Source organism: Struthio camelus, chromosome 25 (genome assembly GCF_040807025.1).
Source record: "Struthio camelus isolate bStrCam1 chromosome 25, bStrCam1.hap1, whole genome shotgun sequence".
In the NCBI taxonomy this organism is placed as follows: Eukaryota; Metazoa; Chordata; class Aves; order Struthioniformes; family Struthionidae; genus Struthio; species Struthio camelus.
The window spans coordinates 121,020-148,837 of NC_090966.1; the positions used below are offsets into that span (position 1 = coordinate 121,020).

Consider the following 27,818-nt stretch of genomic DNA (forward strand, 5'->3'; position numbering starts at 1 on the left):
CCGCCCCGGCGTCACGGGGGCGGAGGGCGTGCGCGCTCCCGGCGCGGCCGGCACTTCCGGGTTGCCCAGCCGGAGGCGCGGGGCCGCGGAGCCGGTGAGCGGGGGGGGTCGGGGGCAGCGGGGAGGGAGGTGAGTTTAAGGGGGCTGGGGGGAGTTAAGGGTGGAAGTGGGAGTAGAATGGTGGGGTGGGGATTACGAGGTGCAGATGGGGTGAGGGTGGGGGCTGGGGGGTACAAGGGGCAGGGGGTGGAGGGTGGGCTGCGGGGAACAGGTTGCTGGGTGAGGGGTGCGAGGGGCCGGGGGTGTGGCTGAGGTGCAGGTGTCAGAGTGGGGTGAGTGAACAGGGGGCTGGGGGGTTCAGACCCCCCTCCCCTTGGGGGTTCAGGGCAACGGGGGTAAGTTAGGGGAGCGGAGGGGGACCAGTTAGGTGCAGATGGGTGCAGGGTGGTGGTGGATGCATGCAGGCAGGCGCCAGCCTCTTCTGTCCCCGCTTCCCGTGAGTGTTGCCCTTTCCCCGACTCACCTCCCGACAGCTCCCCTTGCCCGGCTGCCTGGCACGCAGCCTCCCGCAGCTGCCAGGAGCTGCGTCCCCTCAGGGAGCATGGGCACAGCGGCTGCTGGGGACCTGTCGCCAGACTTGTCCCGGATCCCTGCTCGGGATGCTGTCCCATGCCAGGTGCTGTGTCTGTGGGCAGATGTGCTCTGTGTCTAATTATCTGCGGTGGCCCTGTGCCATGCCTGTCACGGTCTTGCTACTTTTTTAAGCTGCTCTCTCCTTGCAGACTTAAAGGGCTGGTATGTTAGATCAGCAGTGCAAGCATAACACAGAGCTAAAACTCACACTCTCCCATCAGTCGCTCTGATGGTGTATTAAAATCCCTCTTGCAGAAGAAAATTCAGCCTAGTGGTAAAAACGATGGTGAAAAATCTACCATGTCCCTCAGTTGTTTCTTAATGGCTTCCGTGGTTAAAAATGCCCCCTTCTTGTCGCTGCTTTACTCCCTGGCAAATCTCATGCTGATTTTGCCTGCTGAAGAATTCACCAACTTCAGAAACCTCCTCTGTGGGGACAGACCTGGATTGAGGTATCTCTTCTACATGGTTAATCCTTATTTTGCTCTGAGATCTGGAAATCCCTCCCTTATGGCCCTTCCTGATGTCTGCAAATTGGAGGTGTCTTTCTAAAAAGTCTGGATGTTGGAGCTGGACTGGCTCCCTGCTAAGGCCTCACCAATCCTGCACAGAGAGGCTCCACCATCTTTACTGAAAGCCTTGATAATCCCTCTTCTCACGTCATAGTGCTGCCTCAGTTGTATTTATTGCCAGGGGCCTTTTTGAGATTCCTTCCAGAGTGACTGCTGTCTGCATTTGGGTGTCCTGCCTTGCGGTTATGTTCTGGCAGTAAAACCTAGCACTTAGTGGATTTTGACCCCTGTTATTTTATACACATGTTTCAATGCACGTTTTCATTTGAAATGTGATGGCTCTGTGGCCTTTCCCTTTACAAACCATGTCAGTCTCTGTGTTGCATGTGAGCCTCATCAGCATTTTTCCTTCTCACCTTGCCCCAGTACTGCTGCCTCCCCCAGGGCTGAAACAAGGTGAGATGTCTTGTTCGTTGGTGTCTTTTACTTCCAGTATCATCTTTCTGGCAAACTGGGGTGACCGAAGTCCATGTGCTAAGCCCGATCTTTGCTCTCAAGGCAAAGCTGGAGGCAGAAGTATGAGGGAGAGTGTCAGCTCTCCATGGGTTACTTCTCTTTTGTCCATAACCATTTCCTCCCACAGAGGATGTCACACATCTTTGAAATGTGGAATTGGAGGTTATACTGGAGCTTTCCAGCCTCCACTTCTTCTTTGAAGGCAGAGGCCAGGGAAGAGCCAGCTGGATCAACAGGGCAAGGAGGGGAGGAGAGCTCCCTGGGGTGCACAGCCCAGGGACTTTGAGCTGAATCTGGTGAGGGTCAGAGTGACAGGAGCTTCAGGGTGCTCGTATGCTTCATGTCCTCCTCCCTGCATCCCCATGGGAGCTGCCCAAAGCTGTAGTCTGCTGCTCTTCCAGAAGGCCCTAGGAACAGGGCAGGAAGCCCCCCTACAATGAAGCTGTCTTCTCAGCCCAGCAAGCAGCAACAAAAGGGCCTGGAGGCCTCCTTGATTCTTGATTTGCCACATGAGGGTTATGCATAGTTTCAGTCGCGCGGAGGTGACGCCACCCCTGGGAGACACGGTCCTGCCTTTGCCTTGAGCTGGCTGCGATCTGTGCAATGGAGCAGCGAACTGGATCAGGGAACTCAGTCTTCTGACAAATAACCTCTGCTGGTGCCTGGGCTGTGAGCAGCGAGATTTAAGCACTTGTTGCTTGGGCTGGAGAAAGCGGTGGGCTCTGAGATGCTGCCCCGGACTGTGCGCCTGCGAAGCAGATGAGTGGGACTGCGTCCCGTGGGCTCCCTGCACCACAGTGTCCCGTTCCTGCTCTCAGAGCTGCCTGGGGTCATCATGCTCTCTGATTCAACCTTGTATTTACTTCAGCCACATGAGCGTCACGTGCATGGAGAGCTTTTACTGCCACATGCCCACGCCATGGATCAGATGCTCCTTTCCATGGGGTCCCTTAGGTCGTTGCTTATATCTTGTTATAGCAGAAAGCACTGACACCCCAAACCTCTCAGCAAGGTTCATCCCAATAAACCTTACTGTGGTTAGAGATGCCATAGCCTGTGCAGAGATGTTGTCTGCCTGCCAAGCCAGTCCCAGGAGGACTCAGTATGTACTGATAGTGAACGTCTATACAGCTCTCTCTGATTAACAGTGTATTATGTTCTTTATAAATGGCATTGTTCCATTTAAAATGAGCTGTTTTCAACGAGCTGGGCAGTTCTTGTGTTGAGCAGAAAATGCAGAGTTTAAAGAGCCAGTCACTTCTGTTAACTTGCTTTCAAACAGTGTGATACCTTATTTCCCTGGTTGCAGTATGCGAATGCCCTGCAGTATCATATGGCCAGCAAATAATCAGAGAAACTTCAGTCCTAGTAACTAGAAATGGCCCAAAATCTAGAGTGCATATATGGGAGTATCTTGCTGCAACATGTAGGAGGAGCTCACAACTTTCCTCAGCCTCGCATGGTTCACCTGTTAGCTCTCCTGCGGTGAAAGCTCACTCCTGGCCCTACCTATAGCTCTGGCAAAGTGCAGCCTCTTAGAGGGCTGTATAGCAAGCTAAAAGAAATTCTGATCTGAGGAACATGGTCTTGCAATCAAAGGCACAGCTGGGAGTTCAGCCTCTGCTTTGCCTCTCCTGGCTGCCCTGTGCTGGGTCGGCAGTCCTCCAAGGAGATTTTCAGGAGGATTGGTTGCTCCTGCGCAACCCGCTTGGTGCGAGCAAGCTGTTGGAGATGGGGCACATTGCAGAGGCTGAAATTGGAGGTTTCGTTAACGGTGAGAGGTGGCTCTTCTCTGTTGCTTGTCTGTCAACTGTCATGAGACTGTCTCCATGGGGAGGGGATGGTCTCGCTTCATCTGTTAGCTGGCGTTTTGATATCTTAGAGCCTGTATTAGTGTAGAGGGAAACGCATTGCATCGTTGCGTAAATAGCATTGGGCTGATGGTATACTCCTGTCTGGAAGGAGATTGAGTTGGACATGCAATGCTGGCAGACCCGAGGGTCTTCCCTCTGCCATCAGCTGGGGCTGTCCTGTAACCACTGCTCTAACCACCAAGGCCTCCCCCTTCCTACAGGAAATTTAGCAAACCTTGCTGAATTGTTTTCTAGGGGGGTTAATCCTGCAACTAGCCAAGCCCCAGTCATTGGAGCAGCTGGCTTTTCTGTTTTGGGGTACATCTGCCAGGGGTTGGTGTGTATTTTAAGCTGCCTGGGTGTGCAGGGGGTCCTTGCAGAAAGCAAAAGCTTTCCTGGTGGTAAAACTGGCTCCATAGGAGGAGAGGACTGTACTGACACAGGTATTTGGACTGACTGTCCTGTAAAAGCCTTAATTTGCCCCAGGTGGAAGGTGACTGGCACAAGGCTCGTGCTTGGAAAATGACTGGCTCCGTTTCCAGGCTTTGAGTCACCAGTTAATGCCATCGTTGGCTGTTGTTTTCCATTCACAAAGTGTGAGCAGTGACCTGTCATTTATTTATAACTTGGAAAACATCACTTGTCGGGAGATCGAAGAGCCAAGCTTTAGGACTGAACGGAGTGGGTGTTAGCCTCTTCTTGGATAGACTTGATTTTAACAAGTAATTCCTGAAGACCTGGCTGGTTTGTAGCATTCTGGTAAATAAACAGCTCTGCTATTACACCAGAGATTGCCCTCTTGCTTGGTAGGTGAACCACACAACTTGCTTTCTATTTCATTTCTTTCTATTTTATTTTATTTATCTTATCCAAGCTGTTTTGGTCTGTTTGCGCAGCCTTCATGGTAATAGTCATTGGGAAATGATGTGTTTTTTCTGCTGTAGATGTGTTTGTTTCTGCATTTATGCCTCCATCCTGTGTTGCACTGTTTTGAGAGCAAAAGCAACAGCTGTGGCTTTCCAGGGACAAATTGGGAGTCCTTCTGTATCTGCCAGTTGCTTTTAGAGCCAGCTAGCTTAGCACCGCTGGCTGCCCAGCTGCCAGGTATGCCAATACGATTTCTCTGTGCTTTGTTGGAGACTGGTGTTAAATGAAATCTGCCTCTGAGCTGCTGATGTGCCATGTTCGTTATGCTTGTTGTTCAGGAAAGTGCTGTCCCACAGAAGCGGTATGATGTGGTGTGTGAAATCACAGCACTGGAAGAAACTGGTTGGGCTGGTCGTGATGGGGGTGTAGAGTCCCTCCAAGCTGCTCGCAGTGAAGGCGGCGCATGTCTTCCCCTGCATCTCACCTCCTGGAGATGCTGGAGGAGATCCTGGTAAAAGAGCTTGTGTTTTCGGACAACGTCTCTGTAGGGGTCTGTGCTACCCAGGCCAGCACAGTCCCAGCTCAGGAAAGACTTGGTCCTGCCTCCAGACCACTGAAGAGGTTCAGAGCAGTGTCTGGCCCTGGAATCTCTCCCAAACTCCTTTGACCTCCAAGCCTACATGCCTGGAGAAGATTGCTACCAGTATGGTCGGAAAGTACATCTGCTCTCACCCGGCTATAGCTTGGGGGTGTTGTAGATCAGCACAAACTGGTCTCCAGGTCCCCAAGCTGTGCAGTCCACAGTCAGTGATGGGGATGAGCAGAGTCATGCTGCTGCTGAATAAATGCCAAACCTGCTGGCAAGTTCCTGGCCCACTGCTTGCTTAGTAAATCCTGAAAAGCAGAGCAGGTCTTCACAAAAATAGTGTCGTCATCTGCTCCCCTTCCACAGCTGTCACGGCAGAGGCCTGCTGGAGACACCGTGGTGGCCGGTACCAAGAGGAAGGATGGCAGGTGCAGTCCTGGAGCTGAAACACGGGCTCTTTAGCTGTGCCATCAGAAATGTCTTCCTGTGTCCAAAGGTTGCATCTCCCACCTGCAGCAGGGTGGCAGTGACTGTTGCACCTTGAATTTGTGTTGGGTGGTGTGACTAGTTTGTAGGATGTAAACGGGAGGTGATGGGTCTCGTGGCCTGTGGAGTAGAGCCTGCATAGCCCCATGGAGCTTGACCCTGGTTGGATCTCTGATGCCTTACTGCAGCATAGGGCAGAGATAGGGATGGGTCTCTGTAGTCCTCATCTACTGCTGCTGTCACTTAGGTGTCCTTTTGACACCCTCTCTCCTTGCAGAAACCCTTGGCAATGACTTGAGCATCTGAGCCAGAGGTTAACATTGTTGTAATCACTGCGTCCTCTTGTTTCTATGTTGCAATCGAAAGAGAGGAAATCTTATGACAAGTAGTGGCAAAAACAGTTTCCTTTTGTATGAAATTGTCTGTGAACTCTAAATGTGCTGAGGATCAGCCCAGAGTTTGTTATCGAAGAGCTCTCGACCTGCCTGAGGCTGCTCTAACCAGGACTGGCTGCCTGCACTGTCCTGGCCAGTGTGGGGTGTGCATGTGCTGCTATGAATTTGGGCTGCTCTGGATCTGGGCTGCCTTTGCTTTCGTGATTGGCATTTGCTGTGCAAGTTCTTGTCCACAAACTGAGCTTCTGTCCTGGGTCTGACAACCCACAATCTGGAGAGAGGGGCAGGTTGAAGCTATCGGCTTAGTTCTGCATGGGGAAAGCTGCAGGATATTTCTGTTGGCTAGGAAATAAAATCTGAAGTACTGATGCTGTACCAAACCCTTTTTTTGGCCTGGGCATACATTGGGACCATACTGCTGGGCTCTGTCCTCCTCTGCTTCAAAGGCAAAGCAGCAGCAAATGCTTCCAGTTCAGGGGAATAAACTACCTCTCTGACTTCTTGAGTCTTTTGAAAGCTTCAGAGCAGTAGCTGGTTCTGGAGCCGTTCTCAAATTCCTTCAGACTCCAGCACATGTTGCATCTGAGTTGGGATGCAACCCTGGGATGGGTGCCTTGCTGACAGCTGTGCACTCTTGTTCACAGAGCCTCTAGGTATATCTAAATTTCAGCAGACAGCTCCCAAGAACTTGAGTAGGAGGCTGAAATTCAGGAGCTACAGGTCCCTTGTTCTCTGTTAACACCCTCTGTTATGGATAAATCCAGCAAGGCTGCCACTGTGTGCTTGGATTTTACCAGGGTTTCCTGTAGTGGGAGGGTGCTGATTTTTCTCTTCTGCGAGAAACAGCTGCAGCAGATCAGCCCTGTTGTCCGTGCTCCCAGAAGAGAGGACATCCTGGACAGCCAAGCGTCTGCCCCTGAATGGAGCGATTCAAAACCTTATGGAAAACCTTTAATGCTCTCAATGCCTTTCCTTCCTGGGTTCCCAGTATGTGTGGGCTCAGACAGCTCTCATCCAGGGGCAAGCATCCAGGCAGCTCCTGAGGGTGGTCCCTCTTGGCTGGGTTTGGCAGCAGCAGCAGAGTACCGGAGAGGGAGTTGCTGTCACCTCTTCCTGGGATCCTTCTGTCTGTGCCACTGCAGCAGCGATGTCATTCACAAGTTTCAGTCCTGCCATTCAGGCCCTCTTGCTAAATGCATGTGTTTTGATGTCCATACTCGGTGACTGGCGCCTTGTCATTGCAGGTGCTTCTGCTGACTATTGCCGAAGAGCAATAGTCCCTGACCCTGCACATCTCTCTATTGGCTTGTCCAGCCCTCAGCCTAGCCTCTCACCCAGGTTTTGGGCTGTTTGTGGGCAGCCTGCAAGGGTTAATTATTCCCTCTTGGTCTCATACTGTTGGCCAAGCTCTATTTTGTCTGAAACTCTGCTGCTACTTGCGAAGCATCATGCCTTTCAACGAGGTCTTGGGTGGGTCCCAATTTGAACTTGGCCGTAATCTGGCCATGAGCACTTTAAAACCATCTAGGGATGTGATCTATGCCTCTTGCATGACTCTGGGTGCCCTTTGCATAGCAGATGAATTATACATAAACTGAATAGGTATTCAAAGTTCAAATGTATTCCTCCTCCTTGTCCCAAAGGTGACATGTGAACGCAGCGCCCAGAGCAGGGAACAGCTGGAGCTGAGATGTATTCAAGCCACGTGGAGGACCCTAAGGAAGTCATACAGGTGAGTAAGACCCCCCCCAACCCTCTCCAACCAACTTGGATTATTTGCAATCCAACTCCAGTTATTGGCAGAAAGTGAACACAGGATGTGGTAGAACATGTCCATGCTGCGAGCTTGCATTGGGATAGTTTACATGGGCTGAGGGTGGCTTGTGCTTTCTGGCAAAGAGCATCCTTGGATAGTTTGTCTAGTGCATGCGATTACTTGAGTGAGGACAAATAGACTAGCAGTGGTTGGCCATGAGTTAAATCACACCAGACTCTACCTTGGGCAGTGCCCCTGATGGCAGGATTCAGTGTGGGGCAGGCAAGGTGCTAAGCATTACACCTGGGCAAAGGAGCCTTGCTACTGAAGGGTGCTTTGTATGTTTTTTGGTGGATTTTTTTGGGTTTTTTTTTTGTTTTTTTGCCCAGGTTTTGGAGTCTAAACACGTTTAATGAATGAGCTTCAAACACAGTGGCTGAGATTGTGTGTTTAATTCATCCTACAGCAAAATTACTCATGGCTCCAGATAAAATCGTTTGCACTCCTTAATCCTGTTGGCCCACAGCCACTGCTTGCAGGCGGGTTGCTTGTGCTAGCAGATCTACAGGACAGCTGTAAAGCAGCCCCTGCTGCAAGGGGTGTCCACACTTGGGTATTACAGGCAGGGGTAAAGCATGTGTCCCTCGGCTATTACCCCTGAACTAGAGCTGCTCTAAATCTTATTTAGATGCATTCCCCTTGCTGAAAAAAAAATTGGGCTGGAAATCTAATATGGACTGTCCGCAGCCAAGAAAGGTAAATTGCTGGAGAGGAGAAATCATTTCAGAAAGCGTTTCTGAACATGAAGAGTGTCTGTATGGCTCACACAGAAGACATGGCTAGAGATGAGTATTCAGGCACTGTCATAACACAGACTGTAAGCAAGAAGGATGGGGTACGGTCTCCCTCTGATGCTGGTCCTTTAACACCCCATCTGAAAACCCAAGTTGAGTCAAAATCTCCCTGCTCCATTCGTTATTCAGTCAGAACGACTGGTGCCTTTCAGCAAAAATTTTCAATGCTGCATGATTGATACTGAAGCATGAAGTGTTTGATACAGCCCGTGCTGAATTTGCAGTGTTTGCCAAATGTCTGGTGGGAAGTTCAGCTTTCATTTTAAATAACATTGATTGAGACATCTGGGCTGAGCTACAATAAAAAATCTCTGCCAGCATAAAACAGTTAAATTCACTGAATTTACCTTTTTTTGACTCCAGTATAAGAAAGAGGGAAGCAAAGCCTTTGGAATGTAAAATTTCCACATTGCCTCTTCAAAGCCCACAATCGCTCCCAGAGGAGAGCAGTTAACACCACGAGCCGTCCTTTCAGAACATCTGCTATGAGGCTTTTTGGGGGGGTCCGTCCCCACAGTGCCCTCTGGTTAATCAGCACAGGCAGGCTGCTGAGAGCACAAGGAATATCAATCCATTTGTCTTCTGTTAGCAGATGTTAGCGTTGTCACATGTTGCTTTGCTTGATCTGCATGAGTTCAAGTTGTATCACAGTCTTTATGAAGGATGACCTCATTAGTGTTTCTCATTTATCACACATGCTTATGTAATCCGTTTGTTTCCCCTCAGCAAGCGCCTGGAAAGAACTGATTTCTTTTTCTCCCCACCCTCATAAGCAATTTGATGTATATAGAGGAAGTGCTGCACACTCTAAAAGCAACCCTGTAGACCCAGTGGGCCCTGAAACATGAGCTAAAGCAAGCGTTATTTGCATAAATTACTCATTAAAAAAGCCAAATGAACTGTGATACCAAGAGCATGAGTTCCAAGCTTGACTGGTTCAGATACAGTGCTCTCTAAGCCACTGTGAAGCATGTGGATGAAGCAAGAATTGCATGGTACCTCTCTGGATGAGCCTTGCAGTTTGGAGCCCTTGTTGTATGCAGTCTTTCCTAACCCTTATCTTTATAATGCAAGCACTTTCCTCTTATCTCATAGCTGATCAAGAAGCAACTGGTGAATTCCATCAAGGCATTGCAGAAGCAATATGTAACCTCAGATGCTGTTGTAACCAGTGACGACGGGAATGCAAACACCCTCTGCAGTGCTCTGGAGGCTGTCTTTGTACATGGGCTGAAGGCAAAGCATATAAAGGCAGAGGCTGGGGGAAAAGGGAAGAAGGCTGGGGGCCGGGAGCCTCTTCCCCAGCCTGTCTTTTGGGGCCTGCTAAAGAGCATCACACATCGGTGAGTGATTGTCCCAGCTGAAAGCATTTGCACACTCAGGCTTCCTGCCCTCCTTTAGATACCAAGAGGTGCAAGAAGCCACAAAATTCAGGGAATGACAAACAGAAAGATGACTGGATGGAAAGGCCTGTCGTTACCCCTCCTCATACCTCCCAGCCCTTCAGCCAAAAGCTGGAGAGACGAGATAGTCCTGCAATGTGTCTTGGTGGACAGGGCACTTGGGCTGCCTGGGACCAGTGAAAGACATTCGCAGGAGAGCAAAGCCCCTCTGATATGGAGCAGTGGTGTGAGTCTGGGTGTCGGGCACCCAGTGGTATCAGCACTGCCTCTCTAGGCATGCGTGAGGGATGGAGGGCTGAAGCACAGGGAACGAAACCATGCTCTTCCTGCTCAGGGCTCCTTTCTTATTTATTTTTGAGTACCAGACCATTTCCTGGGACATCATATTCCTGGTGGTACCCAGACCAGCATGACTACACTGGTATAGAGCAGTGGTGAGTTACGGGGATGCAAGGTGCAGTGTCTGGTCTCTGTTTTGACATTTACCTACTGAGGATGACTCACCCCCATTTCTCCATGCATGAAACAGGAAAAACAACACTGACCTTTTCTGGGAACTTGATGGAGTTCTCATGTGTATAACTATCATTATTTGCTGGGTTTGCTGTGTCCCCACACAGAATTTTTCCGCAAGAAATACCAGCCAACAAGCAAATAGGTTTGAAAGCCTCAACCAAATCCAACTGCACCAGCAACTCCTGAATTATGAAAGAGCGGATGAAAATAACTGTTTGACATGCTGTAGGAGATATTTTTGTGCCCTTTGAAGATTTCCTTCATTTTTGAGAGACAGATTTAAAAAATTTCAAAACTTCTGCTCTAATTTTTGTAATGGCTGCAGCATCAACTACTCAGACATGAGTGGGGGCCAGTGGGGTTAGCAAGTGTGTATCATATTTTGGGAAAAAGTACTTGAAATTAGTAGGTTGAGACTAGTCGAGGAGCTTAATCCGACCCAAACCATGTGCTTGTTTTTTGGCCCACCTTGGCAATTTTCGCTATGTTTCACTTGACTGGAAATTTGAAGTTAGGATTTAGACATGCCATTGTCATGAATAAGTATCCGAACAGCCTGTGCCCCATTGCAGCACAGAGACAATGGGAATTGCTCTTGCGCTCCCTTTCTTGGGCTGGGGTGAGCAGTGCATGGAAAATTGTCTCCAGCCAGAGAGAAGAGGAGTGCACAGAGGCACTCCTGGGCATGGTTGGGGTCATAGCCAAAATATTAATGTTTGAGCCATTCAGGAGTTCTTTTTTTCTCCATGGGAAACCACATTTTCCACAGAGGAGAGATTTTGCAAAGCCTGTTTTGACCCAACTCTTAAACTCCTCATAGCAGAGCAGCTTGGACAGTTTCTCTTTTCTAAGCAACGTGCAGCCTGAAGGCCTGTGGTGAGCGACCGCACCGTGCAAACCAAAGAGCGTCAGATGGGCAGGATTTCAGGTGCTCTTCCTCACACCCCTGCCCTGACTTCTGGCTATCTTGAAGCTCAGGTTGCACAGGCCATGGTCTCTCATAACCTGTGCTCTGATGGAGGATCTGGCCCTTGAGTACATCGTGGCGATTTGGAAACAACTGCTCATATTCTTTTCTGTTCTTTTTCCTTCCCCAGTAATATTGTTTCAGAGCTGGAACAATTAATTTTTATCAATACGGACGTTGGCCGCTGCCGGGCCTGGCTGAGGCTGGCTTTGAACGATGGCCTCGTGGAGTGTTACTTGAAGTTGCTGCTCCGGGAGAGGTCCCGGCTGCCTGAATATTACCAGTCAACAGCTCTGCTCTTAGATGCTGAAGAGTGTGAGTTTCTCCTTAGCTACTTGCAGGGCTTAACATCTTTGACCTTTGAGCTGTCGTATAAATCAGCAGTTTTGAATGAGTGGACTATCACCCCTCTGTCCCTCTCTGGACTATGCCCTGTTTCGGAGCTGCTGGAGCCCCTAACATCCTCCACATCTGAACCCCGGAGAAAGGCATCACTGGGTTCGATCTCACAGTCTTCAGGCTCTGATGAGATTGAAATTCAACCCTCCATCCTGCCCATTGGCAAGAGCAGCAACAAAATCAAGCTTACGTCGTCCTCTCTGAGCCTAAACACAACGAGCTCTTCCCAGCTGTCCTCCAGCCTCGGCTCTGACAGCATCCTCCAGGCTCACTGCACCAGGAGTCCCGAGAGGAGCAAGGAGCCGCTCTCATGTGATTCCGACCTGGGGACAGCCACAGCTGAGGACTTGGACAGATCGCTGCAAGAGTGAGTCTTTTCCCAAACCTGCTCTTTACAGTGATTTTTAACCCTCTCCTGGGCTCCTCTTTATTTTCCTTGTGTAGGCAGGAAAGCTTTCTCCCTGTTTATTACCGATAAGCCATTTTGCCTCCTGGAAAGAGTCGGAAAGGTAACGAGAAGAAACATTTGACGTGGCTTGCTCGGACACTGGTGCCAAGGAGAATGAGTGCCTGACAACTGAAGTGTGTGTCTGTCCTCTCTGACAGGGGAGACACATCAGAAAAATGCTACTCCCTGATTTTGAGAATGTAGCATCTCCCTGGTATATGCTTGAGGCTGTTCTGAGGCTTTCTGAGGGGGAAGAAATGGGTTCTGTCATAGAGAAGAGTTATAATTTGCAGCTACTGCAGATAATTCAAGGGAAGGGGGTTGTTAGTTTGTCATCTCTATGATTTATTTCTGCAAAACACTCAGCCTCTGAGGACATAGATTTCCAGCAGGTTATATAAGCCCTGAGTAATCAGAAAGTAAATGTTTTGCCTATCACTTTAAAAATGAAGGATGTGCTGGCTAACCTGGCTCTGAATGAGTCTGGCCTTGGAGTGCTGTTTGGCAAATGCACCCTTCCTGATTTTGGTTTTAGAGAGGGTGGCAGACCCAAGAACAAAGTTAGGACTGCTGTATCTTTCTTTATTTGCTGAGGAAAGGCCACCTTTAACTGCAGTTTGCTTTGGAGACACTGTAGAGCAATAGAAGGCCAGAGCTGAGCAAGCGATCCTTCAGTTTGCTACCAAAAAGGCTTTGTTTTACATTGATCTAAAACAGTGAGCACACTGAAATTCACACAAAAGGAAAAAATCTTTGATTCCAGCTCACCAGGATATTGAGTGACTTTAAAACCTCTTTCTTTCTGGCTATTTTATGTCTGTTTGAAAAATAGAGGCAAATTTTGAAACAAAAAGAGCATTTTGAATGGAAAGGTCAAATTGAAATCTGAGCTTTTCAAGTGAAATTTTGCCTTTTCTGTAACTATTTTTTTGACCAAAAGCACTATCAGCGTCAGCCCAAATTCATTAGGAGTTTTGGAGCCTTTGAAACTGCAGTTTTTAGCAAGGTGATTATTTGTCCAGCTCTTTCCCCATGGTTTAGACCAGAGTTGTTGCAGTCTGTTCTTCCTCATCGATAACAACGTTGTTACCTACTTTTAGAATTTTGTATCTTATGATAATCCCAAAGGGAACCTTCCTTGATTTGATTAAATTCACAATGGAAAGACTTTGTTTTGAATTTTAATCTGGGCTGGTTTAATTTGACCTAGTTGATATCAAAGTAGGGGCCTGGGAACAGCATCTTGTCTGGCCAGACTCCACTAATGATTGCATGTTACGGTTACAAAAACATTTGAAATTTGGCACATGGTCCGTACTGGATATGTGTTCAGCGATTGTACACTGGTTTGGAGCTGTGGGGAGTATTCAGAGGTCTCCCTCAGTTAGTAGTAATGAATCAGAAGCAAGTTAAAATACACTCATGTGTGTAGTTAGGAAATGCATAATTGGAAGGAAGGATTCTTTCCTGCTCTAGTGTCGACTGCTGCTTTATAAGGGCTAAATCACTGTTGTCAGGGGCCCTGACATTCTGGTTAGCCTAGCTACATTCAATCCGATCACTCTTTCTCTTTTAAGGGTATTGTCCGAATTCAGCAAAGCCCAGCAAAGCCTTGAGCCCGTGGAAAGGCAGCTCATCCCTAGCATGTTGGGGTCTTCCCTGCTGCAGCCCACCTGCCCTCCCACTGCATCGAAGGCCACCCCAACACCATCAAACGTCACACTGGAGAGCTCTGCTCGCTCCAAACTGCCTCCTGACACAGATGGTCCATGCTCTGTTCACACAAGTGATGCAGCAAGCACCAGAAACCTGGCCCAGCCCGAGCCAGCCACGCCGCAGGCTGGCAACACAGCTAATGCTTCATCCAAGCAGCTTGGCAGTATGTATGAAGAAGATAAAGGTGGCACCAGTAAGATCAGCAGCAGCAAGGAAAGCCAGGCGGTCCGCAGCCCTGCAGCAGAATTCCTCCTTTGCCCAGCATCAGGTTGCCCAGTAGGTGTTATAGCTCATTCGCTATATTCTTAAATGTCCTTGTTTTTATGCTTCCTGACTAGGAGGTCCAATGGAAAAGGAAGGTAAAACTGGTGGCTGTTTCTGAGTAGACTCTGGGTTTCCTGACCACTCATCTTATGTGTTGCCTGTAGTCTCCCATCAAGCGTTTTGGTGCCAATGGTGCATAGATGTCAAATTCACTACAAAATGGTGAGGAAAAATGCTCTGTGCTCCATACACACCTTCTTGGACCCTGGGAGTTGTGTCCGTGTAGGCAGCCTGGGATAAATGAGGTCTAAGTAAATATTCCCTGGCAAAAGAAATATCAAAACTTTTGAAACCCCTTGTGGCAGGTCATTCCTTGTCCAGTCCTCAACGCAAGCAGCTGCACTGGGAGGTTTTCTGTTTTATTAATGATATCAGAATGGTGATGAGCTCTTGCACAAATCTGACTTTAGGCTCTGTGTAAGCTGACAAAACAGCCAAAGAGTGGAGTTTCACATGGGCCAGGGCCAAGGAACTTTTCTTAGTTAATGATCCAGATGAGAAGAGGTAAAAACATTGGCTGGGCAGGAAAAAAATTGCAATTTTCCAACAGGAAAGATTCACAAGACACATCTGGTCCCAAAGCAGGATGGCATTCACTGGTGCTTAGGCTAGCTTGAACAGCAATGAATTTCACCTGTTGTTGCCTGCAAAGGGGGTGATCCACTTGCATTTGCTTTTAGGAAACTCTCTTTGAACAGTCCTGTCCTGTGTCTGTGACTTGTGACTGACTCATCTTTCCACCCTAGTGAGTTTAGCATATACTTCATATCCCCCTAAACGGTTTCTCTGTTTGGTCCTTACTTCTTTTGGCTCCCTTCCCAGTTATCCTGTTTCCGCTACTTCCTCATGGAGTAGAGCCAGTTTGACTAATCTATGTATAACATACGGTGTCAACAGGAAATTCCCTCCTGCTTTCGCATGACTCGTGGAGCGACCTGTATTCCTGATCCAAGAGTAAGCAGAGTCTTCCTATACACTGGGAATTGCACTTCTCACTGGAGGATAGCAATGACGATCCTGCTGTGATTTAGTTCGTAGTCAGAATAAAAGGCTCTTTGAAAGCAGGAGAGGAAAATAGAGCGGTCACTCCTGGTGGGGTGCAGCCCTGGAAGGGGATGCTCTGTGTCTAGAGCGGCTGCTCCATTTTGTGGGAGCCCTGAACTTGGTCATGTTTTGCTCCTGCTGTTTCTTTGGGGAGCCTGTCCCAGAACCTCAGTTTATTCTTCTTGCCAGCCAAACTCCCAGATAAACTACAACCATGTGCTCTTTTAGTTTAAAGAGTTTTGCTTGTGGGTTCTCCTGAAGTGCTGAGACAAAGGTTTCCTTTGCCTTCTCTGCCTCATTTCTTTTTTTCTGAACTAATCAGGACTGGTTTTTGTAGCATCCACTTGTCAGACATCATAGATCTCGGCTCCCCATTTCATCCTAGACATCCTTCTCTGTATTTTTCCCAGTCTGTATTCTTTCTGGAATGTGCATTATACCACTGCTCTAGGTGAGCCTTCTACAGCTGTGCTAATGTTTCAGCGTATCTCTATTGGAAATACTGACTGGATCAATCTTGCACATGGTACCGTTATTGCAAGGAACGTGCTCCTCTTTCTGAGCCCCTCTATCCTTTTAGGGAGAAGGAACCAATCAGTATATGTTTTTGGACTTAAAAGTCCCATCAGTTCTTTGCAGTATACCAGATGAGTGCATTTGGCACTGCAGTGGCAGCTAAAGGGCACTCTAAATTGCATTTGACTATATTTCAACTAAAGCCCACGGTCAGAAAGTGATTTGCCTGGAGAGGAAAACCAGACAGTGACTTTGCTTGGAAAGATGTTGTGCGGGTCCTTTCCTTGGAGCTCTGTAAGGCTCAGTGAGGGTTTGGCAAATTTTGCCAATTGCAAGCACGGTCTCTTCCAGGGTTTCTTTATCAGAGAAATCAGTGTTTGTGTAGCTGTGATCAGCGTGGGGAGGATGGTTGGAGTGATGGTGAAGACCTCCCAGCACAATGCAGTTCACTGCATCACCCGAGTGAGGACATCCTGTGGTCAGCCTTACAGAGCTGTGATTAGTTAAACAGATTTTTAGCTCACTGAAATGTGATTTACCCTGTTACTGCGTGCAGCTTGTGTGCAAACTTTGTGCAGTTTGTTCCCGTGGAGGGGTCACTGTGGACATGTGTGTTTGAGGATTAAGGGCCTGGGTTTGATAATGGCTTTCTTCTTAGCAGAAAAGAAAGAGCTGGATCTCAGAAGATGATTTCTACAGGCCTTCTCCAGGAGAGACCAGTGAAAGCACAACCAGCATCAATGGCTTTGCACCAGACGGAGCTGGAGAGGGTCTGACCACAGGGCTGATTAGTGCTCTTGATTTGGAAAGGCTGTCTGTGCCTTCCTCGGGTACCGGGAAGCCCAAACTGTCGCCAGAACGAGAACAAAAGGGCTTCAGTGTTGTGCATCGTAGGCAGATGGGTACGTGTTCCCCTGGCTAAGCCAGTGTCCCATCTCCTGCTGTAATTGTACGTCTTCTCTGGGCACTGCTCAAGGGCTGGGGTGGGTGTTTCAAGTTATTACCTGTTTGGGAAGCAGCTGTTTTCTGCTGCTGAGCTGATGGCATCATTAAAAGCTCCAGAAGGCAATAGTGGCAGATGACTTTGGGCTCTCATTACTGAGCCCTGGTTAGCTTTGGTGGAAAACGTTTTAAGGGTAGAGGAGATGCACTGGGTGCCTCTCTTCCCCATGGCTCTGTCCGCCTTGTGGGACAGATTTCTTTTATGGCATCCGTCCCGTTCTCAGATTCAAGACGACACATATGGACAGATTACAGAGACCTGGGAAGCAGATCCTTTAAACTCCTGTCCCATCCCACCTTCCACCAGGATCAGTGCTCTCTCTCAGCAGCTGTGATGCCTCTGGCTGTCATGTGTGTGCATGTGTGAGCTGACTGTTGGTTTTTTCTCTCTCCACCTGTTTTTCCCTTTGGTTATACTGAGACTTCTGCTCTTCCCAAAGGTCTTTCCAATCCTTTCCGAGGGCTCCTGAAGCTGGGCAGCCTGGAGCGGAGAGGAGCCATGGGCATATGGAAGGAGTTCTCCTGCGAGCTGTCGCCGCTGGAGTTCAGGCTCTTCCTGGACCATGAGGACCGTATCTGTGTCGAGAGCTATTCCCTGCTGCGGTGCGAGTCGCTAGCACTGACGCACTCTGATGGCCGTTTCGAGCTGGTTTTCCTGGGGAAAAAACTGTACCTACGAGCTCCTTCTCAAGACGAGGCTGAGGACTGGTTAGACAGGATCCGCGAGGCGTTACACAAGTGCCGGCCCCAGCTGGAGGAAGAGGAGTGGGAGACACTAGAGTATCCAGAAGACAGCAATGAAGGCCAACCTGTACCCAGCGGTTCAGCCACTCTTCTCCAGTACAACGACACACCTGTAAACAGCTTTGATTGGACTTCAACTCACGAACTGGAATTGGATGCAATAAAAGAATCTGTTCTTTATATGGATGTAGATAAAACATGGGTCCCTTTTATTTTTTCATTGTCATTAGAAACTTTAAAGTGCTTTAAAGTGAAGAACCGTGACAAAATTTTAAGTAACAGTTATGGTATAGAGACAATCCAGGATATCCTTCCGGACACGAGCCTTGGGGGACCTGCATTTTTCAAGGTCATAACATCTAAAGCTGTCCTGAAGCTGCAAGCTGAGAATGCAGAAGAGGCGGCATCGTGGAGGGAGTTGGTCCGAAACGTGCTCGCATCCTATCTGGAGACTGCGGAGGAGGCGCTGACACTGGCTGGCAGTTTGGATGGGAACTCTCAGGTCGTCCTGAAAAACACTGTGAAGGAAAATGGCTTCTTGTTACAATATCTCGTGGCCATCCCCATGGAGAAGGGCCTGGACTCTCAGAGCTTCATCTGTGCAGGTATATGTTGCCTTGTTCAAATACAAGAAGCTCTGTCTTGGACATTAATGTTGCATTCATTAAGGTTAACGAGGTTACATTGATGTTCAGGAGATACTTGGAGTCTCTCGGCCAACCTGATGCAGGGCAGCTGCCACTTTCCCCATCCAAAGCCCCTCCGTTGGGCTTCATGTCCCAGATCAGCATCACTTTGGGTGATCTGCCTGTGCGCAGCTCATCTCTCCAGCCAAGCTGCTGAGCAGGAGGGAGGCAACAGTTTGCTGGCCTGGGAGTCAGGAGCTGCTGTTGTGGGATTTCAGACTCCTGCACTAAAAGCCTTTGCTGGGCAGGTGAATATCCCTTGCGTGGCAGGATGAATCCCCCATCCACTGCCCTCCACCCCAGAACAGCTTTCCAGGATCAAACTGGGCTGCTACTGGCATCCTGTTCAAGAGGTTCATGGTATAGACAGTCAGAGGTTTTGGCTTTAAGGCAACCTTAGATGGGCCTGATGTAGCAGAGAGGCCCGGGACTCTCTTGCTGGGCATTTCATGGCCACAACCTGTGAGGGAAGTGAAGTCAAGGGCAACTGCAAGTCAGGAGGGAAGAGCTGTTCTTCCAGTAGAGCAGCACTGAGACATTGGCATACCAATAGGAGCAAATACTATGATGGGTGTGACAAGCTGATTTTGTGAAACATTCACTTCCACTAATGCCTCTCAGCACATTGGGGGATGTCAGTTTAATAGGGTAACACTCACTGACCTCTGTGAGAGGCATAATGTGTCCGTTACATTGGTAAGTTAATTAAAATTCAGATTTCTCTTCTGCTCCTGTTATGTTTCTTGTACCCTCAGGTTTTCCAGCAGTTCTTCTAAATTTCTCTTTCTTATATTTCCTGTTGATTTGTTTTTGGTTTTGGTCTCTTCTTTTACCTTCAGCTCTCTCCAGGCTCTGTCCTGAATTTTACACTTACCAATAGGTGGAAGCAGCAAGCTGCAAAGACAGATTTCACTTCCCAGGTTCTTTGTGTAGGTTTCATTAGGTCCCTATCTGCCCTTTACTCTCAGCCTGCTGCAGCTTTTATTTCCCTTTTAGGCTAGCTGGGAAGCTGCAGGTCAGAGCTGGCCAGCATGGGGCAGGTCTGCAGCATCTGATGGTTCGCAGCCCTCACTCTGCTTCGCGCTCACCCCCAGCCAAGTGCTGTCGCAACCACTTGCTTGCGCTCCCCTTTCCCAGTCTGACACCTAAGTGTGGTGCTTCCCTTTTGGCACAGGAGTGCTTTCCTTATGTGTCAGGGCGTGACAAACTAGAAGAAATAAAGGCTTTTTTAAAAAACAAAACAAAACAGGTGACTCAGATAGCAACACCTGAGCTCTGTAGGTTTTGCTAATGCACTCCAGCTACCCCAAAGTGCGAACGATTGAAAGGCAAAATCTTCAGTGAGGGTATCAGTGGCTCTAGCTCTTCATGGGGTAGACACAGTCTCAGACTGCATCGGTTGGAGGCCAGAGATTCACTTATTCTGTCAGAATTCACTTATTCTGTTCTGAAGGGAACCTATTAAAAATAGCACAGAGTTTCCATGTCTTCGTGACTCCAAATTAGACATATTCATTTTTTAAGTAAGAATAAAAGCCCTGCAGATTTCCCCCAAGATCTGAGACTCGAGCTGGGTTCCTTTTGGAACCACATTGCTCTATAATAAAGGCTTCTTTTGCTTAATTCATCCTGACCTCATCACTTGCAGATGAGTGTCCTGGATGTGTTTTTGGTACCCTGCAGTAACAATATGAGAGAGAAGGGCTGAGTGAAGGCAAAACAGGGCAAACAAAGTTACTGCTGGAGATGATGGAGCAGTCAGGTAGAATTTAGGTTCTCCACGAAACCATTGGGGTGTTTCCACAGTTCACTTCTGGTAAAAGAAAGTTTAAACTGAACCATAAATATGTGATGGATTCAGGATGAGACTCCTTGTTCATGGAAAACATGCAAGGTGGCTTCTGTAGGACTGTCACGGTATAAATCATGGCCCCTCGCAGGTGGGGAAGGGATCAGGGAGCTCTCATTGAATATGTTGGTGTGCTTGTGTACCTCTCTGCTGCTCCCTTCAGAGCCCAGGGCTTACAGCAGAGGTTTGGGGGCCCCAGCTGTAGCAGTGATGGGAGTGATCCCACTGTGATGGGAGATCCCATGGTTGGTTCCGTCTGACTTCAACTGGTAAACACTGCCTTAAACTGCAAAATGCTGCTCAAGGGAATGTGTTTCCCTGTCTCCAGTATCCCCTCTTTTCTTCTTCCACTGTACTCTGTGGGCAAAAATTAAATCATTTCCCAAGCATAGGCTCTGGCTTTAGCTGATCTTCAACCCTTTCAGAAGTTTTCTCACCCCATTCCCTCCCCACCAAGGCTTGTGTGTCTCCTCCTGTCCTGGCAGCAATAGAAGCGGGCTTTTAGGGCAGCACGGGTCCCCTCTCATCATCTCGTCTCTGCTCCCTTAAGGCTGTTCCAGGCAGATCGGCTTCTCCTTTGTGAAGCCCAAACTCTGTGCCTTCTCTGGCCTCTATTACTGTGACAGCTGCCACCAGGATGATGAGACAGTGATTCCCTCGCGCCTCATCCACAACTGGGATCTGACAAAACGAGGGGTAAGTCCAGGGTTGGTCTGCACAGGAGTAGGGAAAGGGTCCTGCTTCCGGCCGGAGTGCTCTGTGGACTGCTGCTGCAATGCTGCGCACAGCTCCAGGATGTGCTCTGGAAAGAGAGTGTGGAAATTGGAGAGAAAGCCAGGGAGCTGGGGCAGTCCCTGCAGAGAGAGCCACTAGTGGCTCGTGTTGGTGCCGCTGCCAAAGGGGATGCTGTGGTGCTTTGTTATTGTGTACAAGTATCTCCGTAGGGAGAAAATAACTGGCTACGATGGGGAGGAATAAGCAGAACAAGGGCAACTGCACAGCCCAGCTGTGGGAAGGGTGGTTGAGACCGGAAGAAGCTGTCCCGAGAAGTAGTCTGTTATGGGAAGAGCATCCGGCAAAGCCGGGGAGCAAACTTACCCTATATTCATGGGCTAGACTATGGGCTTATAGCCTAGACCTGGAGGTCCCTCTGAATGTCTTCACCATCAGTGGAGGTTTCCTTCTCCCCTGCTCTTCCCTCTCAAGCCTTCTTGGCTGCCAGGCAGTGCTGCAAAGCTCTCCCGCAGGCACCACACGGGTGGCCTCTCTCTCTGCTGTAGGTTTGCCGGCAGGCTCTCAAGTTCCTGACCCAGATCTGTAACCAGCCACTGATCAACCTGAAGCTGGTGAACGAGAGCCTGTATGACCATGTGGAGAGGATGAGCCGAATCTGTGGGAGCAGGGAGCAGCTGAAGCTGCTTGGAGATTATCTCATTATGTGTCGCAGCGGGGCCCTAAAGGAGCTGAGCAAGCGGTGAGTCCATCTCTGTCATGGAGGGGTTAAGCTTGAATCCCCTCTCCCTACTTTCACATTACTTTGTCGTCACTGCTGCTGTATGTTTGGGGAAGTTGAAGTACCCAGAGTACCAGCCAGCACCCCGATCATGTCCTGGTCCTTAGGACTGTTCTTCTTTGCTTATCCTTTGATCGAGGATCAGCACTATCAGGGTGTGGATTGTTTTTGAGCTCTGTGTAATCTGCCATAAGGAGCTATCCATCTGTTTGCTGTCTCGGCATGTTGAGATGTGACTACGGAAACACCTTCCTGAACCACAGAGGCCTCTAGCTGTACAGGAAACACCTGGGAAAATAGATGTGCTTTTTTTTCCTCTTTGAAGAGCTCTCAAACTATTTTCAATGGCAGGATTTGGGATCCATTGTACAACATAAAATCAGATTTGCAGTAACTTTCTTCAGAGGCCACATCATTTGGGCTCCTTCTTACTTTGAGGCTGTTGAAGATGTAGTGAAAACTATCTAATGTGTTCTTTTCTGTGCTTGTTTGAAGGCTTGATCACAGGAACTACCTCTTGGAGTGTCCCCACAAATACAGCATCACTGATTTGAGGCAGGTGAGAGCTTTGCATTGTTGTAGAGTTTCACTGATAAAACATCCTAGTTTCTCTACATGGAAACAATGTGTAGAGCAGCATAGAACATGGCACTTTTTAAGCTTAAATAGAAGAATTCAGCCAACTTAGTATTCATCATCTTTTTTGTTTTTTGCATTGCTCTCTCTTATTGCGCACACTCTGGAGGTTTGCATGTTTGCTTAAAGGCTGAAATAACTGGCACAGGCCTGTGTCCATTGAGAACAATGGAGATCACACAAGCTAAACTGTTTGACCTCTCTTTAAGATGATATTGCCACTGTCTTGTCTCCATATAATCTTTTATCCATTGCAAATAATATTGGGGGGGGTAGTACAAGGCTCTGCAGCAGTTGAACTTCACATCAGCTGCAAAGCCAGAAGCCCTGGTCCTGGCAGATAGTGGGTGCTGTTGTGGCATTTCTTTGGTGTGCCATTTAGACACTAAATCCCAAGGCAGGCACATGAGGTTTTGGGTTGCTTTTGGACAAGAGCTTTATCTTCATGTGGCAGCATGAAGCATGGATGTTTCCCATGGGAGAAGTAGCAGAGTGCAAAACTGGACATTGACAGGCTCCATGTGTTAATATCTGATGTGTCGCTGCTCCGCAGATAGCTGATGGCGTATTTGAGACATTCCTGCAGTCTTTGATCCAGTTTGCTTCCCATCACGTCTACAACTGTGACCTGTGCACCCAGAGAGGCTTCATCTGTCAGATCTGTAACCAGAGTGACATCATTTTTCCCTTTGAGTTTGACACAACCACCAGGTGAGTGACGTTTCCATCATGTCTAACTGTTGTGAGACCATTTAAGGTTATTTCTTGGGCGACAGCCTCATGTTTGGCCTGTGACTGGCTTTTCCAGTTGTCTGAATTGTCCTCTTGGTCCCTCTCAGAAACTCAGAGTGGGGCTCTGATGCTTTCTGGGCCAGCATCTGCGTGTGCCAACAGGCTGACCTGTCCTCGCTGGCCACTGAGAATAGAGTTGTGTGGGTGCATTTCCTCTTCTCTGAGAGCTTTAAGGTCAAGGCTTAACCACGTTCTCACAATAATCAGGTGCCTTCAGTGATTCAAAGCTTATTTGAACCAAAAAAGGTATGTTTTGGGCAGGAGAAGGGGCAAGCCTAGCAAAGCTGAGACATGACCAAGTGGATGGTGGAAGTGAGAAGGGTGGAGAGGCTTTGCAGATTGAATAGCAGTGTCTGTACTGCATAGCCTGCAAAAGGCTCACTGTGTGCTGGGTCCCAGGGCAGAAGGGGCTGGGAGGAGGAGCAAGGATGAGCAAGGATGAGCATGTCCTGGGAGGTGCTGTGCCCTGCCTCGCTCATCTGGCCAACACCCCTCCTATTTGAATTCAATCTGGCCTGCCATCCACTTTGCCCCTTTCAGGGGTTGGAGGAGGGAAAGGAAAACAGCAGTGAGACTATGCAAACGCCACTTTAAAAACAAGCAATCTGCCCTCTCAGCAGGGGCTATGTTCAGTGCGGTCCCTGGTACAGGAAAGACACAGACACAGAGATTGGAGATAAACAGTGGGCAGCCTTGCAGGGATGCAGGGGAGAGACTGGGACTATTCTCTGCTGGAGAGAAGAGAGGCTGGCCACAGAGGAGACAGCTAAAGGAGCTGGGCAGGGACCTGTACAAATCTGAAGGGGAATAATGTACTTTCATCTGTCTTTTTCTAAATGTGAGCTTGCTGTCGCTGGATAGCATGAGGTTCAGCAGCTGAACAGATTTTGAACTAGGATGTATATGTCAGAACAGGTGTCTTTATTCCCACACATAGGGGTTTGTGTTTTCTGAATAAATAGATATCAAATCCTTCCTGCTTAGGAGCTTGGTCCAAGGCATAGCCACCACAGGGGGAGAGAGATTCATGTCTTTCAGGTTATTTAGTAACAGTCCATTCAGGATTGCATATAAACCTTTTTCTGGCTCAAACACTTAACTGGCTGATAGTCTGCATGGTTTTGCTTTGGCCTGGCAGTTCCTAAATCCAAGCAGTGATATCCAAAGGTGCCAGAAAATGTCTGCAGGACCACGGTCACGGGGTGCCCCATACATTTTGTGGTTGCAAATATTTCCTGGGTGGCTGAACAGGATTGCTCATTATCACTGCTTGCTGCAGGGACAGCATTGTTCCTGTTATAGATGACATCCTTGGGGGATCAAATTTCCTCAGAAAAAGAGCCCACGGACCCTGGGAAGAGTGTACTTCACACAGGTGCATGAGGTTGAGCTTTGCTGTCAGCAGGGTGGTCTCCATGTCCTGTTAGCTGGGCTCTGTAGCTGACCTCTCTTCTCATGGAGGAGGTTGAGCTGGGTTTCGTAGCAAGAAAGCAGCTCGAATACATCCTCACCAAACTAAACCCAGCTTCCTGCCCCTCTGCTGTGTGTGACAGCAAGCTGCTTGGGTCACGCCATTACTCAGTGGAGGATGCGTCTGAAACGCCTCCTAACAATAACCCAGCCAGGCGACGGACGTTTTCGTTTTCACATCAGCGGCGGCCGCTTCCTGAGACCATTGCACTGCAGGTGGAGGCAGGAGTTGCTTCCTTTTGGCAGCAGCTCATTCAGAAACGCGCAGAGCAAAACCTTAACTTCACCCAAGGCAAAACTCTCTGCAGTGGTGGCAAAGGGCTGCAATTGCAGCCGTCTCTCTCTCTCTGCAGCAGCTGTGAGGAGCTGAGCCAGCGCTGGTAATTCGGAGAAGCTGCATGAAAAGTGTTCCACTGGGAAAATGAACGGTGCCAGGCAGCACCTCCTTGTCCATCCATATCTTTTCATGTAGCAGGTCCCATATTCTGCGTAACTGCAGCTTTGCAACTGTCTGTCAGGAGGAGTAGGATTTGACCCAGGATCTTTCAAGCTGGAGTAGTGCTGTTTTATTTTGGTCCTCTCTCGCCTGGTTGCCTTGCTCTGCATTTCTTCACTCTCTCCATGTTTACCCTCTCCCCTCAGCACCCAGGCATACTGCTCTTTCTTTGGAAAATGGAGCTGAAGTCTCATGTCTTTTGTATCAAATTCAGCACCATCTTGACAACACTGAATGAGACACGTGCGCAAGACGTTTGCACTTCACAGTTTAGGGCATTTAAAATCTAGTTTACCCACTGGCATGTGGCCTGGCAGCATTTTGCTGCTTCTTGCAAGGTGAAATAGGTGGGGGCTCGCAGCTGGAAAGAGGAGAGTAAGCTCAGCATTCATAGTGCTGGCTTCTTCTGTTTACTGAAGATAACTAGTGAACGCCCCTCACAAAGATGGGTGTCTCCTCTCACAAAGTGGCCCAGCCAGGGTATAATTTGCAGCTGTTTACATTCCTGCTGCTTTGCAGCCTTGAGTCAGATGGGGAAGGTCCCACAGGAGCGCTCGCGAGACCTCCTTTCTGCCAGCTGGCTCGCCCAGCTCCCCCAAACCCAGACTCGGCACACAAAGGCAAAACTTTCCCTGGCTGTGGGCTCCTCCTCTGCCCATCCGCAGGGCAAATGCAGCTGTTTCCTGCGTCTCTTATGTCCCTGAACAATGTCTCTAGCTGTCTGGCAGCACTTCCTGCTGCACGCAGTACAGAGCTGGTCGGGTCCCACACTTAGGGCGGGGGTGTCCTGGCTGCGCCCCAGTGCCAGCAAGTGGAGGGAGCGTCTTTGCTCTTACCCGTTCGGCTTGCCCTGGCTGCAGCCCATCTTCACCAGTGCTGCTGCACATCAAGAGCTGAGTTAAAATTGCCCTGCACCCTGTTTGTGACTCAGCCCAAAACATTCTCACTTGATCTCATGCTGCTTGAAAGCCTTTTCTCCTCGCCTCCCTGCACTGAAAGCAAGGTGCAGAGCTTGCTGCTTGCTTAATATCTCGCTCTTTCATCTGCAAAAAGCCAACATGATGGTGGCAGCTGACTGCAAGGAGCCAATGCTCAGCAGGGGGTTTACTCATTTTTGGTATGCTGCTGCTCTTCCTCTGTACTTGCTGGAGGTAGATCCTTTGGTTGATTTGGTACTGCTGCCTGCTAGAAAAGTTAATCTATTTGTTTCATACGTAACTACTGGCTGACTCTTGCTGTGGCAAATCTACATGTTGGCAGTGCTCTTTTCTCAACGGAGACTTGGGAGGAAACGGAGACAAGGAGGTATCCCTAGGCCTGGTTTGGTAGAAGTTTGATCTTTGCTCTGATGTTGCCAACAGGGTGGGGTTTTGCCTTGTTTCTTATAGGTGCAGCCAGTGCAAAACTGTCTTCCACCAGGACTGTCAGGCCAGTGTGAAGTCCTGCCCCCGCTGCGAGCGCCGGCAGAGATACCAGCAAAAACTGGAGGCGGACATCGGCATGGAGCCAAATCCATAGTGTCCAGGGAGTGACCTGAAACGCTGCACTTTGCTTCTCTGCAAGCTGGAATAATGCAAGGAGAAACAGGGTTGCGTGCCACAGGCCTTGGAGGGGTAGAAAGTAGATTCCCACTGCCTGGGAACGGCTCCTGCACAGCCGTTTCCGAGGGCTGGAAGACGGGAGCAGTCAGTGCTGGGTGACGCGCGAAGGCATAGGTGCGCCTGCTGCATGGAGAGGAATATCTCCCCTCCTGGGGCTGAGCAAGGAGGGCTGGAAAGGTCCAACCAGGAGGGGAAAGACCAGCGATTTGCAAAGTAACATTCCCCCTACTCACACAAAGCTGGTGCTGCTCTGGGCTGGTCCAATTTTCCTTTCTGGTGACAGTGTCCATTCTCTTTGGCCTCATCTCAAAGGCGCTTCGCCTTGCAATGGAAACACAGCAAGTTTCCAGGGTGTAAATATGCAAGATATTAAATCAAGGGTGTGGATAACTGACGTTGATTAAAGCTCTAGTTTTTTTAGGATATTCAGTATGGAAAACCAGTATTTTTTTATGTGAGATTTTGCACAAAACTCGCTTGCCTGCTTGGGGAAAACTAACCGTGGCCACACCATGGATCCAGCAGCACAGGGTTTGGGAAGGGACGCCAAAATGAAACTTGTGCCTTTAGCGATCTGAACACTGGGACCACTTTGAATTGTGACTTCCAGGCCCCGCGCCAAGTGGGCGGTGTGGGTTGTGAGCCAGGGAGGCCACAGCAGTCGCTGGGGAGGAGAGCAACCCACCTGCCTGCCCCAGGGTCTTTCACTTTGAGAATCCACCGGCAGCATGGCCTTCATGAAAATAGGAAAGAAATGAGCCTGTCTGCTCTTCGCTGCGGATTTTAACTCTTGGCCAATAGTGAGGCCAGAAACAAATTTTATTTTCCTTTCACCCTGATGCAAAAATGATTAAAGTTTATTTAACAACAAGTACAGCTGTCTTCTGGATTTGCTTCTCTACGGCAATAGGTTTCCAGACCTAAAACCAAGGTCAGGCCTCTTGTCTCAGCAGAAAGGATGGAGGGACAAGGTCTGTTGGCCCAGATCAGTGTTACCTCCCCTCTATCCTCCCCATCCTCATGTCGGAGATGAGGCTGTATTGGCAGCAAGGGCTCCCTGGTTTTCCCAGGCTCCCTTGGGTGCAGCTAAAGGTGCAGGTTGTCTGCTCTCACTTCTGCTATCTCCACCGGCTGTGCATGAATTGGGCCACCAGCCCCTTTGCTTGAGCTTGCTGCTGTTCCTCTTAGCAAGCCCAAATAGGGGGGACACCTTCCCCATGCCTCCAACAGGCTGGGGA

The 27,818-nt window shown here is 49.0% G+C and overlaps 1 protein-coding gene across 2 annotated transcripts; it reads left to right on the forward strand.

Annotated features, from left to right (window-relative positions):
- PLEKHM1 (pleckstrin homology and RUN domain containing M1) lies at positions 1-27,451 on the forward strand. 2 transcript variants are annotated; one of them, XM_068918967.1, is made up of 12 exons: positions 1-94; positions 7,492-7,580; positions 9,554-9,801; positions 11,475-12,110; positions 13,769-14,183; positions 16,450-16,693; positions 17,234-18,142; positions 20,623-20,768; positions 21,353-21,546; positions 22,081-22,144; positions 22,775-22,932; positions 26,368-27,451. In XM_068918967.1, exons 2-12 carry the CDS (start codon positions 7,539-7,541, stop codon positions 26,495-26,497), a joined length of 3,186 nt encoding a protein of 1,061 aa, XP_068775068.1. In that variant the 5' UTR covers positions 1-94; positions 7,492-7,538; the 3' UTR covers positions 26,498-27,451. The 2 variants fall into 2 exon arrangements, with proteins under 2 accessions (XP_068775068.1, XP_068775069.1); XM_068918968.1 differs by having other exon boundaries at positions 2-94; positions 16,453-16,693.
- Positions 27,452-27,818: the final 367 nt, after the last annotated feature.

Excerpts from the sequence above, each read along its gene's own strand:
- PLEKHM1 (XM_068918967.1), top strand. The coding sequence starts at position 7,539 with ATGTATTCAAGCCACGTGGAGGACCCTAAGGAAGTCATACAG. Across the intron at positions 7,581-9,553 it reads ACCCTAAGGAAGTCATACAG|CTGATCAAGAAGCAACTGGT; the intron begins GTGAGTAAGACC and ends CTTATCTCATAG. Across the intron at positions 20,769-21,352 it reads GGGATCTGACAAAACGAGGG|GTTTGCCGGCAGGCTCTCAA; the intron begins GTAAGTCCAGGG and ends TCTCTGCTGTAG.